We start from the raw sequence: 26,489 nt of genomic DNA on the forward strand, positions 1-26,489 counted from the left end.
TTGTTCATTATAGAAATATTCCTTGCCACCTTGTGTTGTATATTTCTTATATGCGATTTCCAGTTCACTGAATCATCTATTGTTACACCCAAACATTTGATTTCTTTCACCCACTCAATGTCTACTCCGTCTATTTGTATTTGTGTTTGACTTTCTTAGCATTACTAAGATGACATTTTACTGAGATTCAAAGAAAATCTGTTTTTAACAAACCATCTTTTTAATTTGTTTATTTCTTCTTTTAATATTTGTATTAGCTTCTGTGTGTTTTCTCCTGAACAAAACACAGTTGTGTCGTCTGCAAACAAAAAAAGCTTTAAGTTCTTTGTAACGTTACAAATGTTGTTTATATATAGATTGAATAATTTTGGTCCCAGTATTTCAGTATTTTACACACTGTAGGTGGATACAATAACTAACCGCTACCAGCAAGATAGCGCTTCTGAATAAACAAAGGGTGGTTCTACATAAATGTTGATTGTCACGATACCAAGTACAATAGCCATATCTGTTTAATACTTTTGATTATCACACAATTTTTTGTCTTTGTTATGTTTATAAAATCAGGAGATATGTCCTAGTACACAGGAAGACTTTAATTATTCAAATGTATGACCCCGTAACTATTTGGTATTGGATTCATACCCAAATGTGTTGCATCACCCACAACTTATGTAAAGTATCCAAACAACAGAATAGGTGCTTATTAAATTTTAACAGAAGTGTAGCAAGAACAACACAGAAAGTAATCAGATATTAACAGAAATTGAACAAGTAGCAGAGGGGTTAGTGCATCTGCCTCACAATACGAAGGTCCTGGGTTCGATCCTGCGCTCGGGATTTTTCTGTGTGGAGTTTGCATGTTCTCCCCATGACTGCGTGGGTTCCCTCCGGGTACTCCGGTTTCCTCCCACCTCCAAAAACATGCACCTGGGGATAGGCTGATTGGCAACACTAAATTGGCCCTGGTGTGTGAATGTGAGTGTGAATGTTGTCTGTCTATCTGTGTTAACCATGTGATGAGGTGGTGACTTGTCCAGGGTGTACCCCGCCTTCCGCCCGATTGCAGCTGAGATAGGCTCCAGCACCCCCGCGACCCGAAAGGGATAAGTGGTAGAAAATGGATGGATGGATGAACAAGTAGATTAATAATCCATCCATCAGTCCTTTTTCTACCTCTTGTCCTTCATCATTTTGACAAAATAATACAATTGGAAATGACACAGTATGTTACTGCACATGTCAGCATTTAAATCAGGAGCCTTTGTTACCCGTTTGTTGACTTGCTCCTTAGAAATAAGTTGTCTAGTATGTTAACTATGTTATTTAATGCCAACATTGTTCTTTGATTTCAATAAGAAATGTATGTTTAATGTACCAAAAGATTTTATGTTAAAATGTAGCCAATAATAACATTTTTTGAAAAGTATCCTGTGATGTGGTGGCGACTTGTCCAGGGTGTACCCCGCCTTCCGCCCGATTGTAGCTGAGATAGGCTCCAGCACCCCCCGCGACCCCGAAGGGATTAAGTGGTAGAAAATGGATGGATGGATGGATCAAAATACTTTTTTTGTACCGATACAGTTACCAAAATGTAGATATCGCGACAACCCTACAATATAACAATGATCCATCCATCCATCCATTTACAATATAATAATTAAAGATGAACAAATGATCCATTTATAATCGATTGGTTGACTTGTGTTGTGATCCGCTGCGCGGATCGTGTTCTGTTTTGGGTTTTCGGGTCACTTGTGTTTTTCTGTTGTCTTGATCTTCTTCTAGTTCCTGTTCATGCACCTAAGTTTGTTACCATAGCAACTTATTATTTTCACCTGCCACGTGTGTTCCCTATACACACCTGTTTGTCATCACTCTCATTATTATATAAGCCTGCCTTCCCATTCAGTCTGTCTTGCTTTGTAGTTTGTTTCCTTACAACAGATGACGACTTTTGTTCCTGCTCTGGTAACCTTCTAGCTCCCACGCTAAAGGCTCTGTATGTTTAGTGTTTACCTTCTAGCTCCCACGCTAGCTCCTTTTGTTTCTTCCTTAAGTGCTATGAGCACGTTTTTGTTTGTTCAGTATTATTTATTTCTTAAATAAATAATTGCTTACCTGCAAGCTGTGTCCGAAGCCCAATCTGCATTCCTGGGAGAACGAACATCGCATGACTATGCGACCCGGTCGTCACAACTTGAATCGTAATCGAATCTTGAGGTGCCCAAAGATTCTCACCTCTATATTTCAGACAGATCGTAAGATCCACAGCTTTGAGTTACATCTCTATCTGGCTGTCTGTTTTGTGTCATTACTTGTATTCTTCTGACTGTTTGTCTGCCTAGCAAATTGTCTGTCTTTGGGCTTTGTGTGTGTCCTTACGTGGTTAATGGGATATTATATTTTAAACAAAAGAGCAGGCTGCTGCTGCTGTTTTTTTTAAATGTTATCTTTTTATTATTCGTCCCCTGTTGTCCGGCTCATTATTTTTTGTTTTACACCATGATATTTATTCAAGCCACCTGTGTTTCACCCTTATTCTTGTGAAAAGACTAGCATCATGCATCATACACGTTTAAACACAAAAAAATCCTATTTGAAATAACCTTTAAAACCAGAGTCAATGAAATATGCTCCAAATATGCTAAAATGTCTGTGTAATGTGTTTAGGATCATCCACGAGGATGGTTTCTCTGGTGATGATGTGAAGCAGTACAAGCCTGTTGTTTACAGCAACACTATCCAATCTCTGGCAGCAATCGTCCGTGCTATGGATACATTGGGACTTGAATATGGAGACAAAGAGCGGAAGGTGAGTTCTTGTTCTTGTGCATGCACCTCCATCAAAAATATGCGCATACTTCTGTGTGAATTGTCATGGGTGGTTAGCATTGTAAGTAAAGCTAAATGGAAACAACTGATCAGCCTGAATCATCATCAGTCTATGTTAAAGGACATAGCATTCTCAGTTACTGTTGTTTTCAGCTATGTATCTGATGTCCAGCTGTTATGTCAGGTGAAGTTCTCGACAGGATTCTGTTCCTGGCTTTGACCTTCTGAAAGGAATAGCATAAAAGGGGAAGTCAACACTGCAAATTGAAACTTGTAGAATGATTTCTAAAAAACGTGATGTTATGACCTGCAGTGTTGGGTTAGTTACTGAAAACCAGTAACTAGTTACAGTTGCTAGTTACTTTATTTAAAAAGTAACTCAGTTACTAACTCAGTTACTTACACCAAAAAGTAATGCGTTACTCTGAAAAGTAACTATTTAGTTACTTCTGTTTTATTTTTATTTTTTTATTTTTTATTTTTTTAAAGCCCCCTTTAATGCCCTTTTAGCCTTAATTTCAGTACTGTTATTGCACTGGATAATAATACAATCTGTTGATCAACTTAAAATGCATTTGCATCACTGAACGCTGCTAAACCATGTGGTCTACATACAACACCCAAAGACAAAGATATGTTTCAAAGGACCAATTTGTTTCAGACCAGAACAAATTGACAAAACTATTTTAAATAGCTGCAACATAACATACATAAGTAACAAACAGCATAATAACAACATAGCTGTAAACCAAGGAAGGCACACACTACATACACAAAGCCTAACCAGGCGTTTTTTTCTCTCAAAGAATTCTGAAATAAAATCATGTCTGAAGCCCAGAACACTCTACACATTTCCCCAGTTTTAGTTTAGAGATAAGGAAAGATTGGCCTGGGCCACTAGGATCCCTCTTTATGTTTGTGAACTTTATAGTCTATACATTTAGAGTGATGTGATAATCAAACACTCTAGAAGTCTAGAATGAAAGAGTATATAAGAGAATTGACAGAGTGTGTACCTTCAGTGCTGAATGATGAGCAGGCAGAGTTTGGAGTGTTTTCTTAAACTGGCTTTCCATTTTTATGTCCTCACTGTCCACTGTGTTCAGGTACGTGAAAATGTTTTCCATGCCATTTGCTGTTTGATGCCCGATATCATGCTAATTAGCCGCCTGAAAGCGGGTGACTCCACTGTAGAAATAGCCTGCATGTCTTCTAGCACATACGGTGCAATGGCTCTATCAACTTTGTCCTGGCTAGCAGTCCCTCCGTTAAAATCCAGCCGCTGTTGCTTGGATGGTGTTGAAGTGGCGAAGTGTCTCTCTCTTTACTAGCTTTGTCGAAGCATGTTGCTTTTGTAGGTGTTTCAGCAGATTTGAATTGCTGTTTTGGGCAGTAGATAGTATCGTTGATCCAAGACACAACTTACATTGAACTAAAATGTTCTTTTCTTTGTGCTCGACAAAAGAAAAGTAGTGAGATTATCTCCATGTGAAGAAACTCGACATTGGCTGCGCCATGATGTCTTGTTAGTAAACACAGACACGCCCCCCTCCCGAAGCGCCCCCCCCCCCCCCCCACACACACACAAACACACACACACACACACACACACACACACACACACACACAGGGCGCCTCTTCTGCAGCTCTCCAGTAAAACACACTCAGATCATCTCAGTTTCTAGCCGATACTACATAAAAAATAACGTAAAATAACGCAGTAACGCATCATGTAGTAACAGTAACTGAGTTACTGAATATAAAAAATAACGCGTTAGACTACTAGTTACCGCCGAAAATAACGGCGTTACAGTAACGTGTTACAAAGTAACGCGTTAGTCCCAACACTGATGACCTGTGAAAGGTTAATTAAGCTGTGCCAATATGTACAGAACGATATGATCTTCGACAACAAATCTAATCTCCAGAATAGTTGTGTCTCTTTGAATGAGAATTCTTATAAAGGAGCCTGAACATTTTGTCTAGAACAATGCCAACAAGCTACATACACCTACCACTTTGATCTTTGATCCTGCAGCTATTTGAGACACAGTACAATCGTTTAGATAGGTTCACAAAATATTTTTTCCGGAACACAACGTTTGACAAGAATTGATTTACAGCAGGAGTGTAATTTTACTTTTTTCCTCCGTTATATAATTTCATTCAAAATAAAATCAGTGTTTTCTGCAAGGCTGCAATCTGCGTGTGGCAATGGGCACAATGCATAATGTTCAATCATGCAAGTGGATTCAATTTTTATGAACACTGTGAGAGAGAAAAAAAGTAAGCTAAAACATAAAAATCAAAACCTAAATGTTCAGTGATACAAATGCATTGTCGCTTCTTTTTTTAGTTGTGAGGAGCCCGCGGCAGGACCTTATGCTTGTTGAAAAGAGTTATACATGCTTTCATATTAGAGTCTACAAAAGTCTTTAATTAGACCAGAAACAGTTGCTAAATTTGTCACTAGTTGCTTTATTTGAAAAAGACAATTTAGAGTTGTCTGAAAACGTATACTACAAGGTTGATCCCCCTGCTACTTTTGTTTATTTTCTGGAAGACCTGGGGCAACCAAAGTTGCGTGGCGTTCCTACTCAAAATATGTTTGTAGATTTTTCTTTCAAATCAAGAAAAGTAAGTACACAAGTAGAAATTCAGATGTATTAAAGTTTGCACATTAGTGCTGCAACTTACGATTAATTTGACAGTCGATTAGTCGTTGACTATCTTAACGATTAGTCGACGAGTCGGATAATATAGCATACACATATTTAATGGCTCTAATTTTTCCATCGAATTCTAAATGCAGCTTAAGTTATTTTAGGCATGTGCTTACAAACAACAAAGATGAGTAATTTATTCATAAATATTCATTTATATTGTAACTCATTCTGCTGTTACAAAAAAATAAAGCTACTATTAAATTGGTGGCAGCATGGTAAAACAGGGTTTAGTGCGTGTTCCTCACAATTAAGGATGTAACTGTAAATGATGTAATGGTAAACCGTGGTAAAATTCCGGACGGTTAGTTATACCGTTTTATTTAAATGTTTTATTATTGAAAAACCATAATTTGTTAATGCATTTTAGGCAACACTGCTTACTTCCTGGAAATGAAGTTGGCGCATGCGCACCAACGTCGTTTTGCTCGACAAAACATGGTGGAAATCAACTACACAGACTTTGCTCCAGGAGAATTTGTCTTTTGATTAAACAGGGCCGAACGCTTTGGTTCACTTTATTTCCCTCGCTTTAATTTCGTAGTGTAGAATTTCTGCATGCGTGCGCACTGCTGTTAGAGGGCGAATGTGACAATTTTGCAGACAGATGCATTTGTGCCACACTAAAAGTATACAGCGGAGGAGAAATATATTTTAAGTTGCTTTCATTTTCTTACCTGGTTACTCTTTGTTGTAACGCATTTCCGCCGGTGATGTGTCGGCTGCATGATGTGTATGTCTGAAAAGTCTTGCCAATTGTTTACTGTTTACTGGTCACTCGTTCCTTATCCAACTGCTACTTTGTCAGTGTTCCAGTTACAATAATACTAGCTAAAATGTTTTGTCATCTCATCGAATTGAATGCAGACTGAAGTATCAACACGCTGAGGTACGAAGATGGTGTATTAGATGCGGGAAGTATCACTCCAGTTTATTTTTGTTGCCCAAACTGTTGCACTGAACCACATGGTGTTGTTGGAGTTGGAAAAGAACAAAGCTTATTTATTAGACTTCATCTTCATTAGCCAAACTGCTTTGTGTTTTATATTTATGTCAAAATGTAAACACCATGTTTTTTTCTACGTTACTTCTGTTTTTGTTTTATTTCACAAAGTTCTTACTTCAAAAACCATTCATGCGACATGGCATGTTGTTAATGTTTTATGATGTATAGTTAATTCCTATACAACATATTTCTGCTCAAACTCTTAATGGATCTGTTCCGATTCAGCGTACATACATTAGTAGTGTAAATTTACATAACTTATAAAAATACTTCTCTCTATCTATCAAAATGTAAAAATAGAGATACAAGCATCATGTAATGAGAAAACGCTGACATGTTGATACTATTAATGAACAAAAACACAAATATGTGTCTTTAAATAATTGGATAACATTTATCTAGAGCAATTTTATTAGACATTACAAATTACATGGTGTCACGTTCACATCCAACCCCAACACTGTTTTACCTAACATAGTGAATATTCGTGATTAATAATCGTGTTTTCAATATTGATCCAAATAATCTTTATTATTCATAATCATAATCATAATCAGCCCTACGTGTAAGACTAGCTCTCATATATGGACACTATTTTTATCTATATGGACAAAAAGTCCAATTACATCTTATGGCCATCAGGTGCCATTTTGCACAATTCTTACATTAATGTTATTTTGTTTCTGCCATATTACTTTGTTTATAATGCGTGTGTTGTTTTCATGTGCAAATTAAAATTTCTAATTGACGTCCATGAAAAACAGTGTTCTTATCTACAATAATGTTTTTCTTCAAAGGAAATTTTATTTTTTATTTTTTTAATAATACTTTGTTAAAAGATTTCAGTATAAGTACTTAACATTTTGAGAAATACTGCAATATTATTGATCAGCGTGATAATTTTGGTCACAATAACTGTGATAAGAAATGTTCATACCGTGACATCGCTACTCACAATAAGAAGGTCCTGGGTTTGACCCCTGGGCTCGGGGTCTTTCTGTGTGTAATTTGCATGTTTTCCCCGTGACTGCGTGGGTTCTTTCCAGCTCCTCCAGCTTCCTCCCACCTCCAAAGACATGTACCTGGGTATAGGCTCATTGGCAACACTAAATTGGCCCTAGTTTGTGAATGTGAGTGCGAATGATGTCTATCTGCATTGGCCTTGCAATGAGGTGGCGACTTGTCCAGGGTGTACCCTGCCTTCCGCCCGAGTGCAGTTGGGATAGGCTCCAGCCCCGCGACCCCGAGAGGGATAAGCAATAGGAAATGAATGACTAGATGGAGAGTGAAAGTAGCCCTGTGCTTTAGCGCTGCACGTTGTTGCCAATCACAACTCAGAAGGAGGTGTTTTTTTCTGACGTTTGGAGCGATCACCAGCAGGTTGAAATTTCTGTGTGCTGTAGTAACTGCAGGTTGATATAAAAAAATTAAATGGAAGATGAGGAAGAAGATGGATGTACGTTGCCAATACAGACGCATATTTATAAATATACTGTGTAGTTGCTGCAACTGACTATAGCGGAGGGTCCCTTCAACCTAACCGCTCCATGGCCAAGGAATCCGACGAACACCTTTTGACAACAATAGGTGGTTAAATGATTGCTGAGATCATTTAATATATGTCTTCACAAATATTAATATGAATATGAAGCATTAAATCTTTTTTACATTTTAGAAATTAAATGTTGGCAAATCTCGAACAACCACCTCTGTGTGTCGCCAAAGTATCCACGACCTGTAGAAATGTACGTGCGCCAGCCATAAAGTTGGCGTGAGGCAGCACACATTTACGTCAACGTGGCAACATTTTGAGAAAAAAATGTGTCTGGGGGCTGGTATATCTGATTTTTAGGAACACTAACACAAAACCTCACAATAATGTCTGATTGAATGCTAAAAACTAGAGATAAATGCTTTAAAATGTGATATCGGAAATTATCGGTATCGGTTTCAAAAAGTACAATTAATGACTTTTTAAAACGCTGCTGTACGGAGCTGTACATATCCCGAATTTGGCGGTCTCAAGGTTGGCAAGTATGCTCTAGTATACACTGGACTGAAGCTGTGTGCCCTCATTGTTTTTGTAGCTGTTGTTTTGAGGCATGTTTAAAAATTTTTTAGAAATAATGCACTTTGTGAAAGTCAAAGTAAAGCATTTCCCATAGTTGTAGTGGGTATCAGGATTATCTCAGGGAGAGCATGTCCCAAATTCCAAGCTGCTGTTTTGAGGCATGTTAAAAAAAAAAAAGCACTTTGTGACTTCAATAATAAATATGGCAGTGCCACGTTAGCATTTTTTTCTACAACTGGAGTTGAAGTTGTTCTCTTATTTTGGAAAACCTTGTTTTTGATTGATTGATTGATTGAAACGTTTATTAGTAGATTGCACAGTACAGTACATATTCTGTAAAATTGACCACTAAATGGTAACACCCGAATACGTTTTTCAACTTGTTTAAGTCGGGGTCCACGTTAATCAATTCATGGTAAAGTTACATTGTTTAATGCATCCAGCAGGGCATCACAACAAAATTAGGCATAATAATGTGTTAGATCCACGACTGTATATATCGGTATTGGTTGATATCGGAATCGGTAATTAAGAGTTGGACAATATCGGAAGATCGGATATCGGCAAAAAAGCCATTGTCGGACATCTGTACTAAAAACGTTATGACAGACCGCCTTAAATAACGGAATGGAATTTTTTTTTTTTTTTACTGAATGACACACCCAGAATGTATATGAAAATAAAGAATGTGGGTTTTACAATATCAACTATGAACGATAAAGCACTGAATATTGACAACATATGAACGTCACACACCCTTGATTGACATATTTTACAATCAAGCGAAACGGAAAAAAAAACACCTACAATGTGATATATCACTAAGCTTTAGAACTTTGTTGTAAAAATCTCCTTACACGTCTGTCCCTGACACCCGCATTTCAGGCAGGCTGCTATGGAAACACCCTGTGGAAACAAACCACGCCCACATTGCTTGGTGCCTCGTCTGAGCTGCTGTGACTTAGATTACCATAGTGACTACTATATCATGCAAAACCGCAGATTACAACCATTGAAATACATCATAATGGCAGCTACAGTTTCAATCTTAAAGATCTAAAAACATTATTTGGGAATGTCCGGGAGGCCAGATTGAAAAGCTTAACAGGCCACATGCATAATTTGCCGAGGTCTGCACTCGTGGTACACGTACCACAGTTTGAGAAACCCTCAGCTAAAATGACGTACAACAAGATGGATGGAGTTGCTGGGTGTGCAAACAAATAGGAAACACTGGATGGCACAGGAAATGGCCACTAATAGTAAACAAGACATGCTGAGTTGTGTAGAAGCTCCAGAGTGCCATCCAGAGGAAGCTAAGTAGGAGCACTAATTGGGGACAGCTGAGGCGCATCTTGCAACTCTCCCCTAAACAGTTTGCAGGAAACTAGAAGACACAAAACAAGGCAGTACGTATAACGGGATGAAGAGAGGTATACACATAGACAGAGAAATAAAACCCCAAAGCAAGGGTCACAACACAGTGTGACAGTGTGTTGAGAAGCAGTTAGGAACTACTATACGAAGTTGTTACGAGCTGCGTTCACAGACATCAATCAATCAATCAAAGTTTATTTATACAGCCCTTAATCACAAGTGTCTCAAAGGGCTGCACAAGCCACAACGACAACAAAATACTCAACCCAATGGGATACAACAAGAAACCTTGGAGGGGACCGCAGATGAGAGGACCGCAGATGAGGGGACCACAGATGAGGGTCCAATCAATGGACGTCGAGTGGATCTTGTTAATACTGTGAGAGTCCAGTCCATAGTGGGGCCTGCAGGGGATCATCTTGAGTGGAGACAATCAGCAGCGCAGAGACGTCCCCAACTGATGCACAGATGAGTGATCCACCACGGGTCCCAACTTTAAACAGCTAGCGTTTCATTTGTGGTCACCTAATAACCTCTCCACGCAGGAGAGGGGGGCAGAGCAGAAAAGAGACGGCAGATCAACTGGTCTAAAAAGGGTGTCTATTTAAAGGCTAGAGTATACAAATGAGTTTTAAGATGGGACTTAAATGCTTCTACTGAGGTAGCATCTCTAACTGTTACCAATAGGGTATTCCAGAGTACTGGAGCCCGAATAAAAAACGCTCTATAGCCCGCAGACTGTTTTTGGGCTCTGGGAATCACTAATAAGCTGGAGTTCTTTGAACGCAGATTTCTTGCCGGAACATATGGTACAATACAATCCGCAAGATAGGATGGAGCTAGACCGTTTAGTATTTTATACATAAGTAGTAAAACCTTAAAGTTGCATCTTAAGTGCACAGGAAGCCAGGCGTAATATGATCAAACGTTCTTGTTCTTGTCAAAAGTCTAGCAGCCGCATTTTGTACAAACTGTAATCTTTTAATGCTAGACATAGGCAGCCCTGAAAATATTGACATTGGAATGAGTTTATGAGCGAGTGTAAAAAGGTGGAGCCAAATCTATCTGTGGTGGTCCAAATTTATTCATGGCGAGCCGCCGCAAATAAAGGAATATACAAGAAACAGTGAAGTTCTTACTCAGATGTAGCAAAGTGATCTGTTGGGAATTTACAAGAGATCTAAAAAATATGGTGGAAGCGGTGAAGTCAATGAAACAATAACAAACAAACAATGAAAACTTGTATTTGAAGTTTGAGGTGCATAGAACCGCCATTTTGAATGTAGCAGAATGGTGAGGTTAACATTAACATGTGAGCGTGTCCTGTGACCATGTGCCATATCATGTGCGTGTGAGGGGTTGTCAGTGTACCAGTTTTTAAAAGGTGCTACTTGAAAAGCCCAGAGATATTACAAGGAGAGAGAGAGCGAGAGAGACAGACAAAGCGAGAGAGAGAGAGAGAGAGAGAGAGCGAGAGACAGAGAAAGAGAAATTGAGCTTTTCCATACACACCAATTAAGAAATATACAGACTATTGTATCAACTAGTCAGGACATACTGTACTGTGGAATATGCTTTTTTTTTAAAAAATTTTAATAATGTCCTGCCCAGCTTCTTGGGCAAATCATATAGCAGATGTAGATGCCCATATCGGCTGTTCAGATTTACTTTACAAAAGAGAAGTGTAGGATACTTCTCTTGTTGCCTTACTTGTATTTTGACTTTATTAAATGTATTTATATTATCATTTGGTGCAGCCGGGCCGGAGCAGGAGGGGATAGAAAGAGAGAAAAAGGAAGACAGAGGGGGGAATTGTGGGGACAAGGGGGGATTAGACAGAGAGACAAAAACAACAACAGCAAACACAACAACAACAACAACAACAGAGCAACATCAGCAAATACGACATGTACAAATATGATGGTAAAAGTAATAGCAAATAAGCAGTTAGCGAAAATTTTTAAAAAAATACAGAAATGACAATGAGCATTATTACACTAAAAATGGAGCAATATGAATACCAATAGAAATAGTGCTATTTAACCACAAGTCGGACAAATATTCTACTAAGTGACTTTCTTTTAAATATAATTCAATCATCTATTCACTGCAGTGTAGCAGAGAGGAGGGTACACTCACAGTGTAGTCATCACTAGCCACAGGCCCATAGCCAGCACATGATTCAAGGACTCTGGCAACTATTCAGTCTTATCTGTGTGACTTGTGGATGCACTTGCAATGTGATTGAAGAGCCTGCCTCCCTGTTTTTGACTGTTTTCATTTTAATTGCTTAAATTACCCCAGCTGTTAAAAGGGGAACTGCACTTTTTTGGGGAATTTTGCCTATCGTTCACAACCCTTACGTGGGACAAGCACACATATACTGTGTGTTTATGTTTTTATGCACTCTAACTCATAAATAAACGCTGGCAAAGGTCATCTAACAATGTAGTCAATGAGAGTTGCTCTAATTCCGCCTCTATGTCCACTACTTGCTGTACATATCCTACCAAGTCAGTCCTACACTGTTCCAATGTCCATTTCTCTGATGATGCAATTGTTGATGACTGAAGTGTTGATATCAACCAAACCTAATCCCCCCCCACCTCCACATCCCACACCCCGGATTGTAAATAATGTACAAACCCCGTTTCCATAAGAGTTGGGAAATTGTGTTAGATGTAAATATAAACGGAATACAATGATTTGCAGATCCTTTTCAACCCATATTCAATTGAATGCACTACAAAAACAAGATATTTGATGTTCGAACTCATAAACTTTATTTTTTTTTTTGCAAATAATAATTAAATTAGAATTTCATGGCTGCAACACGTGCCAAAGTAGTTGGGAAAGGGCATGTTCACCACTGTGTTACATGGCCTTTCCTTTTAACAACACTCAGTAAACATTTGGGAACTGAGGAGACACATTTTTTAAGCTTCTCAGGTGGAATGCTTTCCCATTCTTGCTTGATGTACAGCTTAAGTTGTTCAACAGTCCGGGGGTCTCCGTTGTGGTATTTTAGGCTTCATAATGCGCCACACATTTTCAATGGGAGACAGGTCTGGACTACAGGCAGGCCAGTCTAGTACCCGCACTCTTTTACTATGAAGCCACGTTGATGTAATACGTGGCTTGGCATTGTCTTGCTGAAATAAGCAGGGGCGTCCATGGTAATGTTGCTTGGATGGCAACATATGTTGCTCCAAAACCTGTATGTACCTTTCAGCATTAATGGCGCCTTCACAGATGTGTAAGTTACCCATGTCTTGGGCACTAATACACCCCCATACCATCACAGAAGCTGGCTTTTCAACTTTGCGCCTATAACAATCCGGATGGTTCTTTTCCTCTTTGGTCCGGAGGACACAACGTCCACAGTTTCCAAAAACAATTTGAAATGTGGACTCGTCAGACCACAGAACACTTTTCCACTTTGTATCAGTCCATCTTAGATGAGCTCAGGCCCAGCGAAGCCGACGGCGTTTCTGGGTTTTGTTGATAAAACCCATTTTTATTCACTGGCTTTTAACCCAGCATGAGACTTTAAACTGTTTTTAACTTTTAACTTTTTTAACTGCTTTTTATCTAACAAAATTGTTCTTAGGGTAATTTTGTATTTGCTTTTTAATGTGTATTTTACTTCTGTTTTAAATTTTGTTTTTTAGTCTGTCCTTTGCCTTTATTTCTTTGTGGTGTACAGCCCTTTGTCTTTCAACTGTGGTTGTTTTTAAAGGGCTTTATAAATAAAGTTGGTATGGTATGGTATAAGGCTGAAACGACGCGTCGACGTAGTCGACGTCATCGGTTATGTAAATACGTCGACGCCGTTTTTGTGCGTCGACGCGTCGCATAATTACATCACACTACCGTCATGGCGGAGCACAAAGCAGACTGTGCGAGCGAGGGGGGAAAAACGCACGCCAAAAGTCGTCAAAAGTGTGGGAGTATTTCAACACAGCCTAATAATGTTGTTGTATGCACACTGTGTCGAGCGGAAATGGCCTATCATAGCAGCACAACGGCTATGAACGAACATTCGAAAAGAAAACCATCAACCATCAACTAGTCAATCGTCCGCGTTAGCATACGTTGTCATCATTACACAAAAACATGAATGTGTCATTTGTATCTGCTAGGGGTGTAACGGTACGTGTTTTGTATTGAACCGTTTCGGTACGGGGCTTTCGGTTCGGTACGGGAGTGTACCGAACGAGTTTCTAAGCTAAAGCTAACTTTAGCTGCTAAAGTCTTAACAAGTTGCTTTGGTCCTCTGCCTCTGTCTCAGCACGCAGCATTGTCCCACCCACACAACCATCTGATTGGTACACACGCAGCATTGTCCCACCCACACAACCATCTGATTGGTACACACGAAGCATTATCAGCCAATCAGCAGTGCGTATTCATAGCGCATGTAGTCAGCGCTTCAGCGTCGAGCAGATAGGTGTTTAGCAGGTGAGCATCAGGCAACGGACTCTCCCCAAATGATAATAAACACCTCCCAGTCAACTACTAGTAACATCACTATGAGCCCGTTGACCTACTAGAAACTTAAACTGCAGCTCAGCTCGCTCGCAGTCCTGGTTTGAGGTGAAGGCTAATTACCTCTCGGTTCCAGCCACATCGACCCCTTCTGAGCGCCTATTTTCAGCTGCTGGGAATATTGTAAACAAGAAAAGAAGCAAAGCAAGTAGACATGCTAACCTTTCTTCATTACAACTGTTAGTCACTCACTGGAATGAGTAGAATTGGTTATTGTGTACTGTGTTGGACTGGATGTTTATTTTGCACATTTTAAAAGCAATACTTAATGTTTACAGTGCTCCAGAATATTTAGATTGGCACTTTTTTGTATTGGATGTTTATCTTTATTTTTGCACATTTTAGCAAATAAGCAATACTTTCACTTTTGTTGAAATGTTTACACTGTTGTTACAGAATATTTCGTTTTGCACTTTTTTGTATTGGATGTTTATCTTTATTTTTGCACATTTTAAAGCAAAAATAAGCAATACTTTTACTTTTGAAATGCTTATACTATTGCAGAATATTAAGATTTGCACTGGATGTTTACTTTTATATTTGCACATTAAAAAGCAAATAAGCTACTTTTAATTTTGTTAAATGTTAAAAGTTTTAAATGTTTACATTGTTACAGAATATTTTGTCATGCTGTTGTCAATGTTGACTGAGTGGCCATACTTTTTTTTTTTGTAAATAAAAGCCATGCCTTTTGAAAAAACTGGCATTCTTTTATTTTTTCATCTTCATTTTAAATAAAATAAAATAAAAAATAATCGGTAAAAGGAAAAATAATCTATAGATGAATCGAAAAAATAATCTATAGATTAACCGATTCATCGAAAAAATAATCTATAGATTAATCGATAGAAAAATAATCGTTAGCTGCAGCTTTAGTATGGTATGGTATAAACGGTTTTTGCGTTGCATAGGAGAGTTTTAACTTGCACTTACAGATGTAGCGACCAACTGTAGTTACTGACAGTGGGTTTCTGAAGTGTTCCTGAGCCCATGTTGTGATATCCTTTACACACTGATGTCGTTTGTTATTGCAGTACAGCCTGAGGGATGGAAGGTCACGGGCTTAGCTGCTTACGTGCAGTGATTTCTCCAGATTCTCTGAACCCTTTGATGATATTACGGACCGTAAATGGTGAAATCCCTAAATTCCTTGCAATAGCTGGTTGAGAAAGGTTTTTCTTAAACTGTTCAACAATTTGCTCAAGCATTTGTTGACAAAGTGGTGACCCTCGCCCCATCCTTGTTTGTGAATGACTGAGCATTTCATGGAATCTACTTGTATACCCAATCATGTCACCCACTTGTTCCCAATTTGCCTGTTCACCTGTGGGATGTTCCAAATGAGTGTTTGATGAGCATTCCTCAATTTTATCAGTATTTATTGCCACCTTTCCCAACTTCTTTGTCACGTGTTGCTGGCATCAAATTCTAAAGTTAATGATGGTTTGCAAAAAAAAAATGTTTATCAGTTTGAACATCAAATATGTTGTCTTTGTAGCATATTCAACTGAATATGGGTTGAAAAGGATTTGCAAATCATTGTATTCCGTTTATATTTACATCTAACACAATTTCCCAACTCATATGGAAACGGGGTTTGTAAATAATTCAATGTATATACTCTGATGATTATCTTGTGTGATGACTGTATTATGATGATAGTATATATCTGTACCATGAATCAATTTAGGTGGACCCCGACTTAAACAAGTTGAAAAACGTATTCGGGTGATACCATTTAGTGGTCAATTGTACGGAATATGTACTGCACTGCAATCTACTAATAAAAGTTCCAATCAATCAATCAATCAATCAAGGCTCTAAAAAAACATCCAAAAGCCTCCATCATTGTTTTATGTAAACTCTGTAAGTATATATTTAATGTAGTAACCGGAAACATGTAATATGTACGTATTTTGCTCATTTTAAGCATAGGACGGCTTATTGAGTTCACAGACACATCACAACATTTGCTTTTCTCTTCAACAACACCACCAGTGTGCATCATGCATAAGCATCATGCAGCAGTATTGCTAAGTGCTAAACAAGATATATAAACTACGTACATAACGAAACAACCACTTACTGTACAATGTCTTATCCTCACTAGAATGCTGAATGATGGGATGGTCATATCTTCCCGTTAGATAAAAAATTAATCATAATCATCATACCGCAGGTAAGAAAAAAAAAGTGTGCGCAAAAGAGTGTTTTTCTTGCCATATCTGGGTTTAAGTTGGATGTCAAAGTTGACAAACTTCTCGGTTTATGGCTACAAACTTCTACTATTCAGGTAAGAGGCATAATGTATAATCTAGATATAACTTTTGCCAGTTTAGAGGCAATAAAGCAGCAGCTCAGTACTGTATGTCAATAGCTGCATAAACTAGTTAGTCTTGTGTGATCATGGCGCCGTTAAAATGTTTTCGTATGTGTTAAGACTTATTATAGTAACAAAATTGCTCATACTTGGTTTATTTAATGGTCACAAAATGTAAATAAAGTATTGTTGGTGGTTTTTGGATGTTTTTTAGAGGGCTTTATGGGTGTAAAAGTGTACTGCGTAGGCTGCATTGTTAGCCACCTCGTACTTGCCGTATATTACAAATTAGAAATCATAAAAAGAAAAAAAAGAAAAAACATATGTGATCTTGTCTTACATAGGGAGTGGGAATTATTAAAAAAAAGTGCAGTTTCCCTTTAAAGTGTAATGGATATGCAACTGTGATACATTGAAACTGACACAGGTTGAAGCTAATTCATCTAAACCAGGGCTATTTAATTGGCGGCGCAAGGACAAAATCCGACCAGGGAATGACACCGTACCGGCCCCCAATTTCTGTTCAAAACTTGGGAGACAAACATTTTTGCATACAATTCTTAAAAACACCACTACTGGAGCACTGTAAAGACATTGGAAGATCCTTGCATTAACATTTTGTTGTGTTCACTACTGCATTGAGTTAAGTTAGTTCAGTGACATTGTACAGCCTCTAGGTGGCGTAGCAAGTCCGACGGAGGAGATGCGGTGAGGTGAGGAGAGAAGAAGAATGTAATGTAGGTAAATACAGGACGTGAATAAAGATGCTGACGGGAAAGTAACGCGTTCGTGTTGGTTATTACTACACACCCAACATAACAAGTGGCGACGAGGATAAAGAAAAAAAAAGAATGGCTTTACTCGGTTTACAACCGCCCTCTGCGTTCCTGGAGTGCCCGGGAGAGCCGAAGATTACATTTGAGGATTGGAGGAAGCTATTCGACAACTTCTTGCTAGCAATCGGAGGTCAAGAATTTTCCGCGGAGAGGAAAAGAGCCCTGCTGATTCACTGTCTGGGAACAGAAGGACAAAGGTTGTACAATACCTTGCCGCTTACTGAGGATACCTACAGTGGTAGCTTACTGGCTTTGCAAACATTCTTCACCCCGAAAGTCAACGTGGTCGCCGAGAGGTACCGTTTTCGGCAGCGCGCTCAAGCTATGGGTGAGTCAACGGATCACTATGTGGCAGCGCTGCGTGAGCTAGTGAAAACGTGCAATTTCAGTGCAATGGAAAATTAAATGATACGTGATCAGATAGTGGAGAAAACGTGTGTGCCTCGTATACGTGAAAGACTGTTGTTAGAACCCGAGCTAACTCTTGATAAGGCACTTACACTAGCCAGACGAATTGAAATTGCTGTTGCTGATGCAAAAACGTTCACTGAGAGTGGAACGAAGCTAGTCTCTGCAGTCTACAGACAGAGAAATAAGAAGGCAGGACACCCCAAAGACAAGTATAAGCACAAAGGGGGGAAACGGAATGATGCCATTCAACAATGTTACAGATGTGGCTCTGCTGATCACCTTGCTAATGACCAGTAATGCCCAGCTAAAGATGTTAAATGCAAAACATGTGGGAAGATAGGCCACTATTCCAGAGTGTGTAAATCCTCTACTAAATCAGTCAATGAAGTGAGTTTGCCTGAAGTGACTGTCCTCAATGTTGGCAAGAAGACTGATATACAAGGAAAACTAATTGGAACTTTCACTCTGGCTACATCACCTACAAGTACACATACAAGTGACATGTTAGTTGACACAGGATCTGCTGTCTCAATACTACCCGAAAAACTGTACAGAAAAAACTTCAGCACAAGTAAACTAAGCCCACCTACAGTAAAACTGTTGACGTACTCAAGACAGAACCTAAAAGTTTTTGGACGTCTTAAAGCGACAGTAACATACCATCAGAGGACTGCAACTGGATTTTTCAACATTGTAAAGTCCGGTACACCCCTCATTGGGCTAGATCTATGTGAAGACCTCAACATAGAGATTAAAGGAGGAAAGTTGGTGGGACCAACAGTGGATTGTGCCATGCTTTCCCAGTTCCTAAACTCCCTGAAACTACAACCACGTTGGACATTGGACATGCCAAAGGTTTTGTACATAAGGTGCAGATACGCACAGATGTTAAACCAGTGCAACAAAAACTCAGACGCCTGCCGCTTTCAGTACGTGATACCGTCACGGCAGAACTGAATGAACTGGAAAAACAGGGAATCATAGAGGGAGTTGATTCATCCAAATGGGTTTCCCCTATTGTAGTCACTCGGAGGAAGAACGGGAAAATCCGCATGTGTGTGGATATGAGGGAACCTAACAAGGCAGTGGTCCCTGACAGCCATCCATTACCACTGATCGAGGACGTACTTGCTGAGCTGCGTGGGTCAAAGATGTACTCTACCTTGGATCTGAAAAGCGCATACCATCAACTGGAACTGCATGAGGAGAGCAGAAATCTCACTGCTTTCATTACACATGAAGGATTGTACAGATACCGCAGAGTTCCTTATGGACTAAGTTCAGCTCCTGCAGCATTCCAGAAAATGATGACAAAAATACTCAGTGGATTAAAGGGGGTTAAGTGTTACCTAGATGATGTCATAATCTATGGGCCCTCACAGGAAGAACATGACGCTAACCTGAAAGCTGTAATGAACCGTATTCAGGAAGCGGGTCTGCAGCTCAACAAGGAAAAATGCCTCTTCAGTCAGACTACACTGACATTCCTAGGCCAACGACTCTCACCTGAAGGCTTACAGCCAAGCGATGGCCATGTGATTGCAATCCTGAATGCGCCTGCTCCTACCGATGCAGCCACCCTGCTCTCATTCCTGGGTTTAAGTGCATGGTATAGCAAATTTATACCTAACTACGCCAGCCTGGTCGAGCCAATGAGAGCTCTGTTGCGGAAGAATACAATTTTCAAGTGGAATGATGCAGCACAAAAGAGCTTTGATCAAGTCAAAAACATGGTTGTCAACAGCCCAGCACTGACACTGTTTGACCCAAACAAACCAACAGTGGTCTCAACTGACGCTTCTGATTATGGACTTGGAGCTGTTTTGACACAGGTGAATGACGCAGGAGAGGAAGACACAATCGCTTTTGCCTCCCGCAGTTTATCAGATGCTGAAAGAAAGTACTCTATAGTTGAAAAAGAGGCTCTCGCATGCGTCTGGGCTGCTGAAAAGTGGCGTGTGTGGCTCTGGGGAAGGAAGTTCCTGTTACGCACTGACCATCAAGCTCTAACTACACTTCTGACTACCAAAGGAAATAATCGAGCTGGACTTCGGGTTGCCCGGTGGTCTGCTCGCTTAATGGAGTTTGACTATGAGGTCCAGTACAGAGCTGGAACACTGAACAACGTCGCCGACTGCTTATCCAGACTACCACTCCCTGCGACAAACAAGGATTATACTGAGACCGTGGAGTCAGTCGCAACAATACTGGACGACATTCAAGCAGTCACTCAAGCGGACTTCAAAGCGGAGAGTAACTTGTGCCCTGTGCTGACCAAACTTTGCGCACAGCTACAAAAGCCTTGGCCAAGACAAAAAAAAGTGCTTGACCATGACCTACAGCCATACTACCTGATACGTGACGAACTGGCAATTTTGGATGACTGCGTGGTCAGAGGCACTCACCGTCTCGTGGTTCCAGGGTCACTACAGAAAAGGCTCATAGACATTGCACATGAGACTCATCAGGGCATTGTCAGAACAAAACAACGCCTCAGAGAACTATACTGGTGGCCTAAAATGGACGCACAAGTTGAATCACTCATCAAAGACTGTACTACATGCAGACAAAATGACAAGTCAGTTACTACCTATAATGCCCCACTCCAACCTGTGCCTTTGCCCGATGCCGCATGGGAAAAAGTGTCAATCGACATCGTTGGTCCTTTTGAATCTGCACCAAGAGACTGCAGATATGCTGTAACGCTTGTGGACTACTTCAGTAAATGGCCGGAAGTAGCTTTTGTGGCCCAGATTGATACTGCAACAATCATTCAGTTCCTCATAGCAACCTTTTCATGGGAAGGTAATCCAAAAGAGTTAGTGAGTGACAATGGTACTCAGTTCACATCAGCTGAATTCGAAAATGTCCTAAAACAAAGAGGAATTGTGCACCTGAAATCATCTCTATATTATCCCCGTGCAAATGGAGAAGTTGAGAGGTTCAACAGAGTGCTCAAAGACTGCCTCCAGACTGCTTCTATACAAGGGACACCCTGGAAGCCATTCACAAGGTCCTTTCTTATGGATTACAGAGCTACTCCACACTCAACCACTGGAGTGAGCCCCTCACAGCTGCTTCATGGAAGACAAATGAGAACAAAACTCCAAATCATGGATGTGACTCCTGTCCATGTAAATAAGAATGTGGTGCGTGAACGAGTTGAAAAGATACAGGAATACGCAAAACTGTACACAGACAGGAAGAGGAGTGCAAAGAAGACATCCTTCAACCCTGGTGATCAGGTCAGGATTCGGAAGCCATGGAAGGTAAAGAAAGGAGAACAAAAGTTCACAAAGCCAAGAACTGTGGTGCGGAAGAAAAGCCCATACACCTACCTGTTGGATGATGGTAGAGTCTGGAATGCATCACACCTTTCTGTACTACCACAAGTGACCACTATGGACAATGACACTGTACAGACCGAACCTAAACAAGAGACAAATGTGAACAGTAGACCTGAGAGGTGTAGGCAACCGCCTAACTGGACTAAGGACTATGTCATGTACTAAAGAAGTTGCATAAACATGCATGTTGCTGGTTGTTAAGGAAAAGAAAATAATGCATGCATGAAAAATGTTGGTATGCAATTTACATACGGTTAAATGCTGCTGTAATGGTTGATTGGTTGTCATTTTATTACTTCCAAAATATTATAGGCATGGTGTTACTTGAATCCAATTACAAAAGAAATTGTAAGTTTTGTTATGAAGGAATTCACTTTTATTGAAAGGGGGAGATGTTGTGTTCACTACTGCATTGAGTTAAGCATACAGTCAGTTCAGTGACATTGTACAGCCTCTAGGTGGCGTAGCAAGTCAGACGGAGGAGATGCGGTGAGGTGAGGAGAGAAGAAGAATGTAATGTAGGTAAATACAGGACGTGAATAAAGATGCTAAAGGGAAAGTAACGCGTTCGTGTTGGTTATTACTACACACCCAACATAACACATTTTAACTTTGCTAGCAAACATTGAACACTGGGGTCCAAACTTGTGATTCACATAACTGAGGTGTTCTTCAAGGCTCCCCTTTAAGTCCTCTCCTTTTTGGCAGTTGCATTTTTCTTTGTAATGTAATTTATGTACCTAAGGTGTTGCTGTAGCTTGTTTACTTCAGATACATTCAGTAGTTATTGGTCCAACTTTTTAGTTATACTAGTCGTGTTCCTCAAGCTTCCATTTCAGGTTCTCTCATTTTCATCATTTGGGAAATTCAACTGGTGGCCCACAAGTACAGTTAAAAAAACATGTGAGAGACTCACATTTTAGCAGCAGATTCTTAGAAACAGGCATAGTAATTATCTTCGATTAACTTTTTTGCAGAAGGTCCTTAAAAACACCACCATGCTCCTGCAACCCTGGCAAAATAGATTGACTAGAATCAAATGTCTAATGTTGAGGACGCTGGTTCTCGGGAGTATACAAATGAAGAATAATATTGAAGGAAGATGTCTGGCCCCCAAGGCTTTAGTTTACTGTGGGCCCCCAAAAAATGTTGTTTAATACCCCTGTGCTACCATTACATAACGCTATTATTGCTATTAAAGCCATATGTTCATAAATTTTGCCCATTAGTGCAGCTAGGTTTGCACAAACACACAGCCATGAACATTAATTTTAGCATGTAGGTGTGCTGGCTGGTCCATCGGTATTATACACGTTTCTGAGTGACAGTTGGTCATCTAAGTGTTTTTTTTTTTTTTTTAACACAGTGTTAGCATGGTTCATCGATGTAATATGAATGGTTGCAAGTAACTGCTGTGAAGCTCCAGACAAAAGTACACCAGCCCTGCTTCTTAAACGGAAAAGTACCCTAGCTCAAACAATTCCAATGTATGATGCACTATATGAGGATCATGTGTGTAATTCAAACAAAAGCATCAGTTATGTAACCAAAGAGAGAAAGGGAAAAATGTTAATGGTTTTTAAAATGCAATGTTGTATTACAAGAAAGGATACTGGCTGGGACTTTTTTTTTTTTTAATTTTAGGTCCCAAGATAGTCACAAGATTGAGGATTATCCTCAATCAGATGGTTCATAATCCTCAATGAGTGGTTATATAATTACTAGTACTAATATATAATACCAGTAATTGAATGTATTGGTATTTTTGTAGAACAAATATATGCTTTGTATCAGTTATTTTCAGGCCAAAACAGGCTATTTCCCTCTTTGGAAATACCAAATATGATTATGTGCAGCAATATGTTCTGTCAGTGTCTTGCAAAATTGGTTGCATATCAAGCAGCTTAATTATTTAAATGCTGTGACACTTTGGCATGAGTTTAATCCTATTGTTTTTGTTCTACACTCAGGAATGGCTATTTTTTTCTTGTTGTTTTTTATCCTGAGAATATAGTGTTGTTTGCATCTACATACAAATTGCGCAGTAACATTAGATACTAAATCCTATTACAGAATGTGCTTAAACAGCCACCCAGATATTTTCTATACTACTTGTCCCCATAAGATACATTTCAAATGGCCTTTCTTCTTACTTCTTATAAATGCACATGATATTGAAATGGGAGCATTGCTATAATTTACTTGTATTTTTTTAAAAGAAATACCTTAAAAAGTAAAAAAAAAATAAAAAAATCTTTAGCCGGATGATCATGGACCAGGTAATATACCTGTATAACTAATAAAAAAACAAGCAAAACAAAACGATTCTCTGATAAAGTGTGATCAATTGAAAAACAATGCATTTAACTATTTAATACATACACATTTAAAAAGGTATTAATTGGATGTTTGATATTTAGACAAAAAACTTGTTAGCATCAACATACACTACCGTTCAAAAGTTTGAGGTCACCCAAACAATTTAGTGGAATGGCCTTCATTTCTAAGAACAAGAATAGACTGTCGAGTTTCAGATGAAAGTTCTCTTTTTCTGGCCATTTTGAGCGTTTAATTGACCCCACAAATGTGATGCTCCAGAAACTCAATCTGCTCAAAGGAAGGTCAGTTTTGTAGCTTCTGTAACGAGCTAAACTGTTTTCAGATGTGTGAACATGATTGCACAAGGGTTTTCTAATCATCAATTAGCCTTCTGAGCCAATGAGCAAACACATTGTACCATTAGAACACTGGAGTGATAGTTGCTGGAAATGGGCCTCTATACACCTATGTAGATATTGCACCAAAAACCAGACATTTGCAGCTAGAATAGTCATTTACCACATTAGCAATGTATAAAGTGTATTTCTTTAAAGTTAAGAGTAGTTTAAAGTTATCTTTAGGGATGATACTCGAAACCGGTTTTCCCGGTTGTTCGATAAGAAAAGAACCGAGTCCTCGGACTCGAATCCCTTATTGAGAACCGGTACCCGTTATCGAGACCACTATAGTAAAGAAAAAGAGTTGGTTCTTTATTCGAATCCCTCGGAACGAATCCCGTCCCGACCAGAATGCCCCTTGAGACATCACAAAAATTTACGTCACGTAGCTCAGTCATTAGGCACAGATAGGAAAAGCAGGAAAAACAATGGAATAATAAAGTTCAAAACAATATAATCCAATGAATAACTTTACTGAGAGATTTGAGCAGGGTACAAGCACATGACGAACACTTTTACGACCAACCGGAAACATAGCAACCAGCCTAGCAACGCACCTCCTTTACGGCAGCTGTCACAACGTTCTTAAAGCAACCGCAGCACATACATATATATACAACATATATGACATGATCTCCCTTTTTTAACTTTTGTTTTTCTTTCCTTGTAAACAAAACAAAATCACACTGTATATGTGTTGTCTGTCTAATTATAAATAATGCAGACGAGGCATGTTGGCTGAGTTCTTGACGTTTACTTTCACGGGTGACGACATGCAACAACACTTTTCGGGGCTACCGCGCATGCTCGTCACTCCCGTTGCGTGATGGGTAGTGTAGTTGTTATGTTCCCTAGCTCATAACATCACATCTTTCCCCCTATAAAGAAAGATTTTAACTCAAAGTATATTTCTTTTTTTAGCTTTAACTTTTCATTTTTTAGCATTGTAACCACATTTGCAAACAACTTTTCTCTTCATAGAATTTTCTTTCAATAAAGAAATAAAGTGCAAAAATGTCAAAGCATCATAACAAACAGTTATGTCAAACAGCAGCAGAAGTGCACTTTTTGGAGAGCTGTATTATTTTCAGTTTTGTGCCCAAGGGACTGATTTTATTTAACATTATATTATTATTTATACACCTATAGTGATCACAGAGACAGGTTGTTTTTGTGATACTGTATATATTTGTTTTTCTGAAAAATCCCACTTAATATATTTTGGGTAACAACAGTCAATATTCTTTTTTTTTTATTTAATTTTTTTAGGGGGGTAACAGTCAATATTTATTTATTTATTAGACTTTATTTTTTTCATATATAATAAAAGTGAGCTTTTGTTAAACCAAATATTGTGTGTTTTTTTCCATATACAACAACCTATCTGGACTCGATAAGAGAATCGATAAGGAATCGGTTCGATAAGAGGATTCGATAATAGACTCGAACTCGATAATTTCTTATCAAACATCATCCCTAGTTATCTTCATTGAAAAGTACAGTGCTTTTCCTTCAAAAATAAGGACATTTCAATGTGACCTCAAACTTTTGAACGGTAGTGTATTTATAACATACAAAATGTAGATGCTAGCATGGCGTAACATGTGTTTGAATTAGTGATATGCAGATCAATAATGATATATTAATACCGCCAATACCAGATCTTTATATTCGGAAATCGATTCTCAAATCAAAATATCGATACTTTTAATACTTTATTTATTTAAGATAATGTATATCATTGACAGGAACATAGAGTAAAGTAACTAAATCATTTTGAGCTTCTCTAAATGAAATGTGATAGGTGGAACCTAACTTATGCGCAAGCACAGTGTGCTCTGCTCAGTCATTCAGTCTGTCATTTGTTTATTTAAGAAAATGACTAACAATTAGGCCTGCGCGATATGGCCTAAAAAAAAAATCCCCGATTTTTTCACAAAAAGTTTGATTTACGATTTCTCAGATTTGTTTCCCTATTTTTTAAAGAAACCATTGAATACAAAACAAGTTGTTCTTTTATTTAATCAAAAACGAGTAGTTTTAAATGATACTCTTAGCAAAATTCTAATTTGTATGTTTTTCTATTTAGACCAGATATAAATTGTACTTTTAATGAAATAAAAGAGACAATCGGTAGAAAATGGATGGGTGGGATTTTCAAATAATTACATTTAGAGCTTCCCTTGGACTTCCCAATACTTATGCTTGAATAGAATATTTTTGTTAACAAAAATGTAGATTGCTCATTGCATGCAATTAAACAATCTCCAATATTGAGATCAATAAAGTGCAAACTTC

General features: G+C 38.8%; 1 protein-coding gene across 1 annotated transcript in view; it reads left to right on the plus strand.

Annotated features, from left to right (window-relative positions):
- The window catches only part of gnao1a (guanine nucleotide binding protein (G protein), alpha activating activity polypeptide O, a), a 236,160-nt gene that overhangs the window by 72,249 nt on the left and 137,422 nt on the right, over positions 1-26,489 (plus strand). The window contains exon 3 of the mRNA XM_062035823.1: positions 2,674-2,815. Coding sequence (XP_061891807.1) covers positions 2,674-2,815 — 142 coding nt within the window. The remainder of the gene's footprint in view (positions 1-2,673; positions 2,816-26,489) is intronic.

The sequence above is a fragment of the Entelurus aequoreus genome, linkage group LG24, assembly GCF_033978785.1.
Source record: "Entelurus aequoreus isolate RoL-2023_Sb linkage group LG24, RoL_Eaeq_v1.1, whole genome shotgun sequence".
In the NCBI taxonomy this organism is placed as follows: domain Eukaryota; kingdom Metazoa; phylum Chordata; class Actinopteri; order Syngnathiformes; family Syngnathidae; genus Entelurus; species Entelurus aequoreus.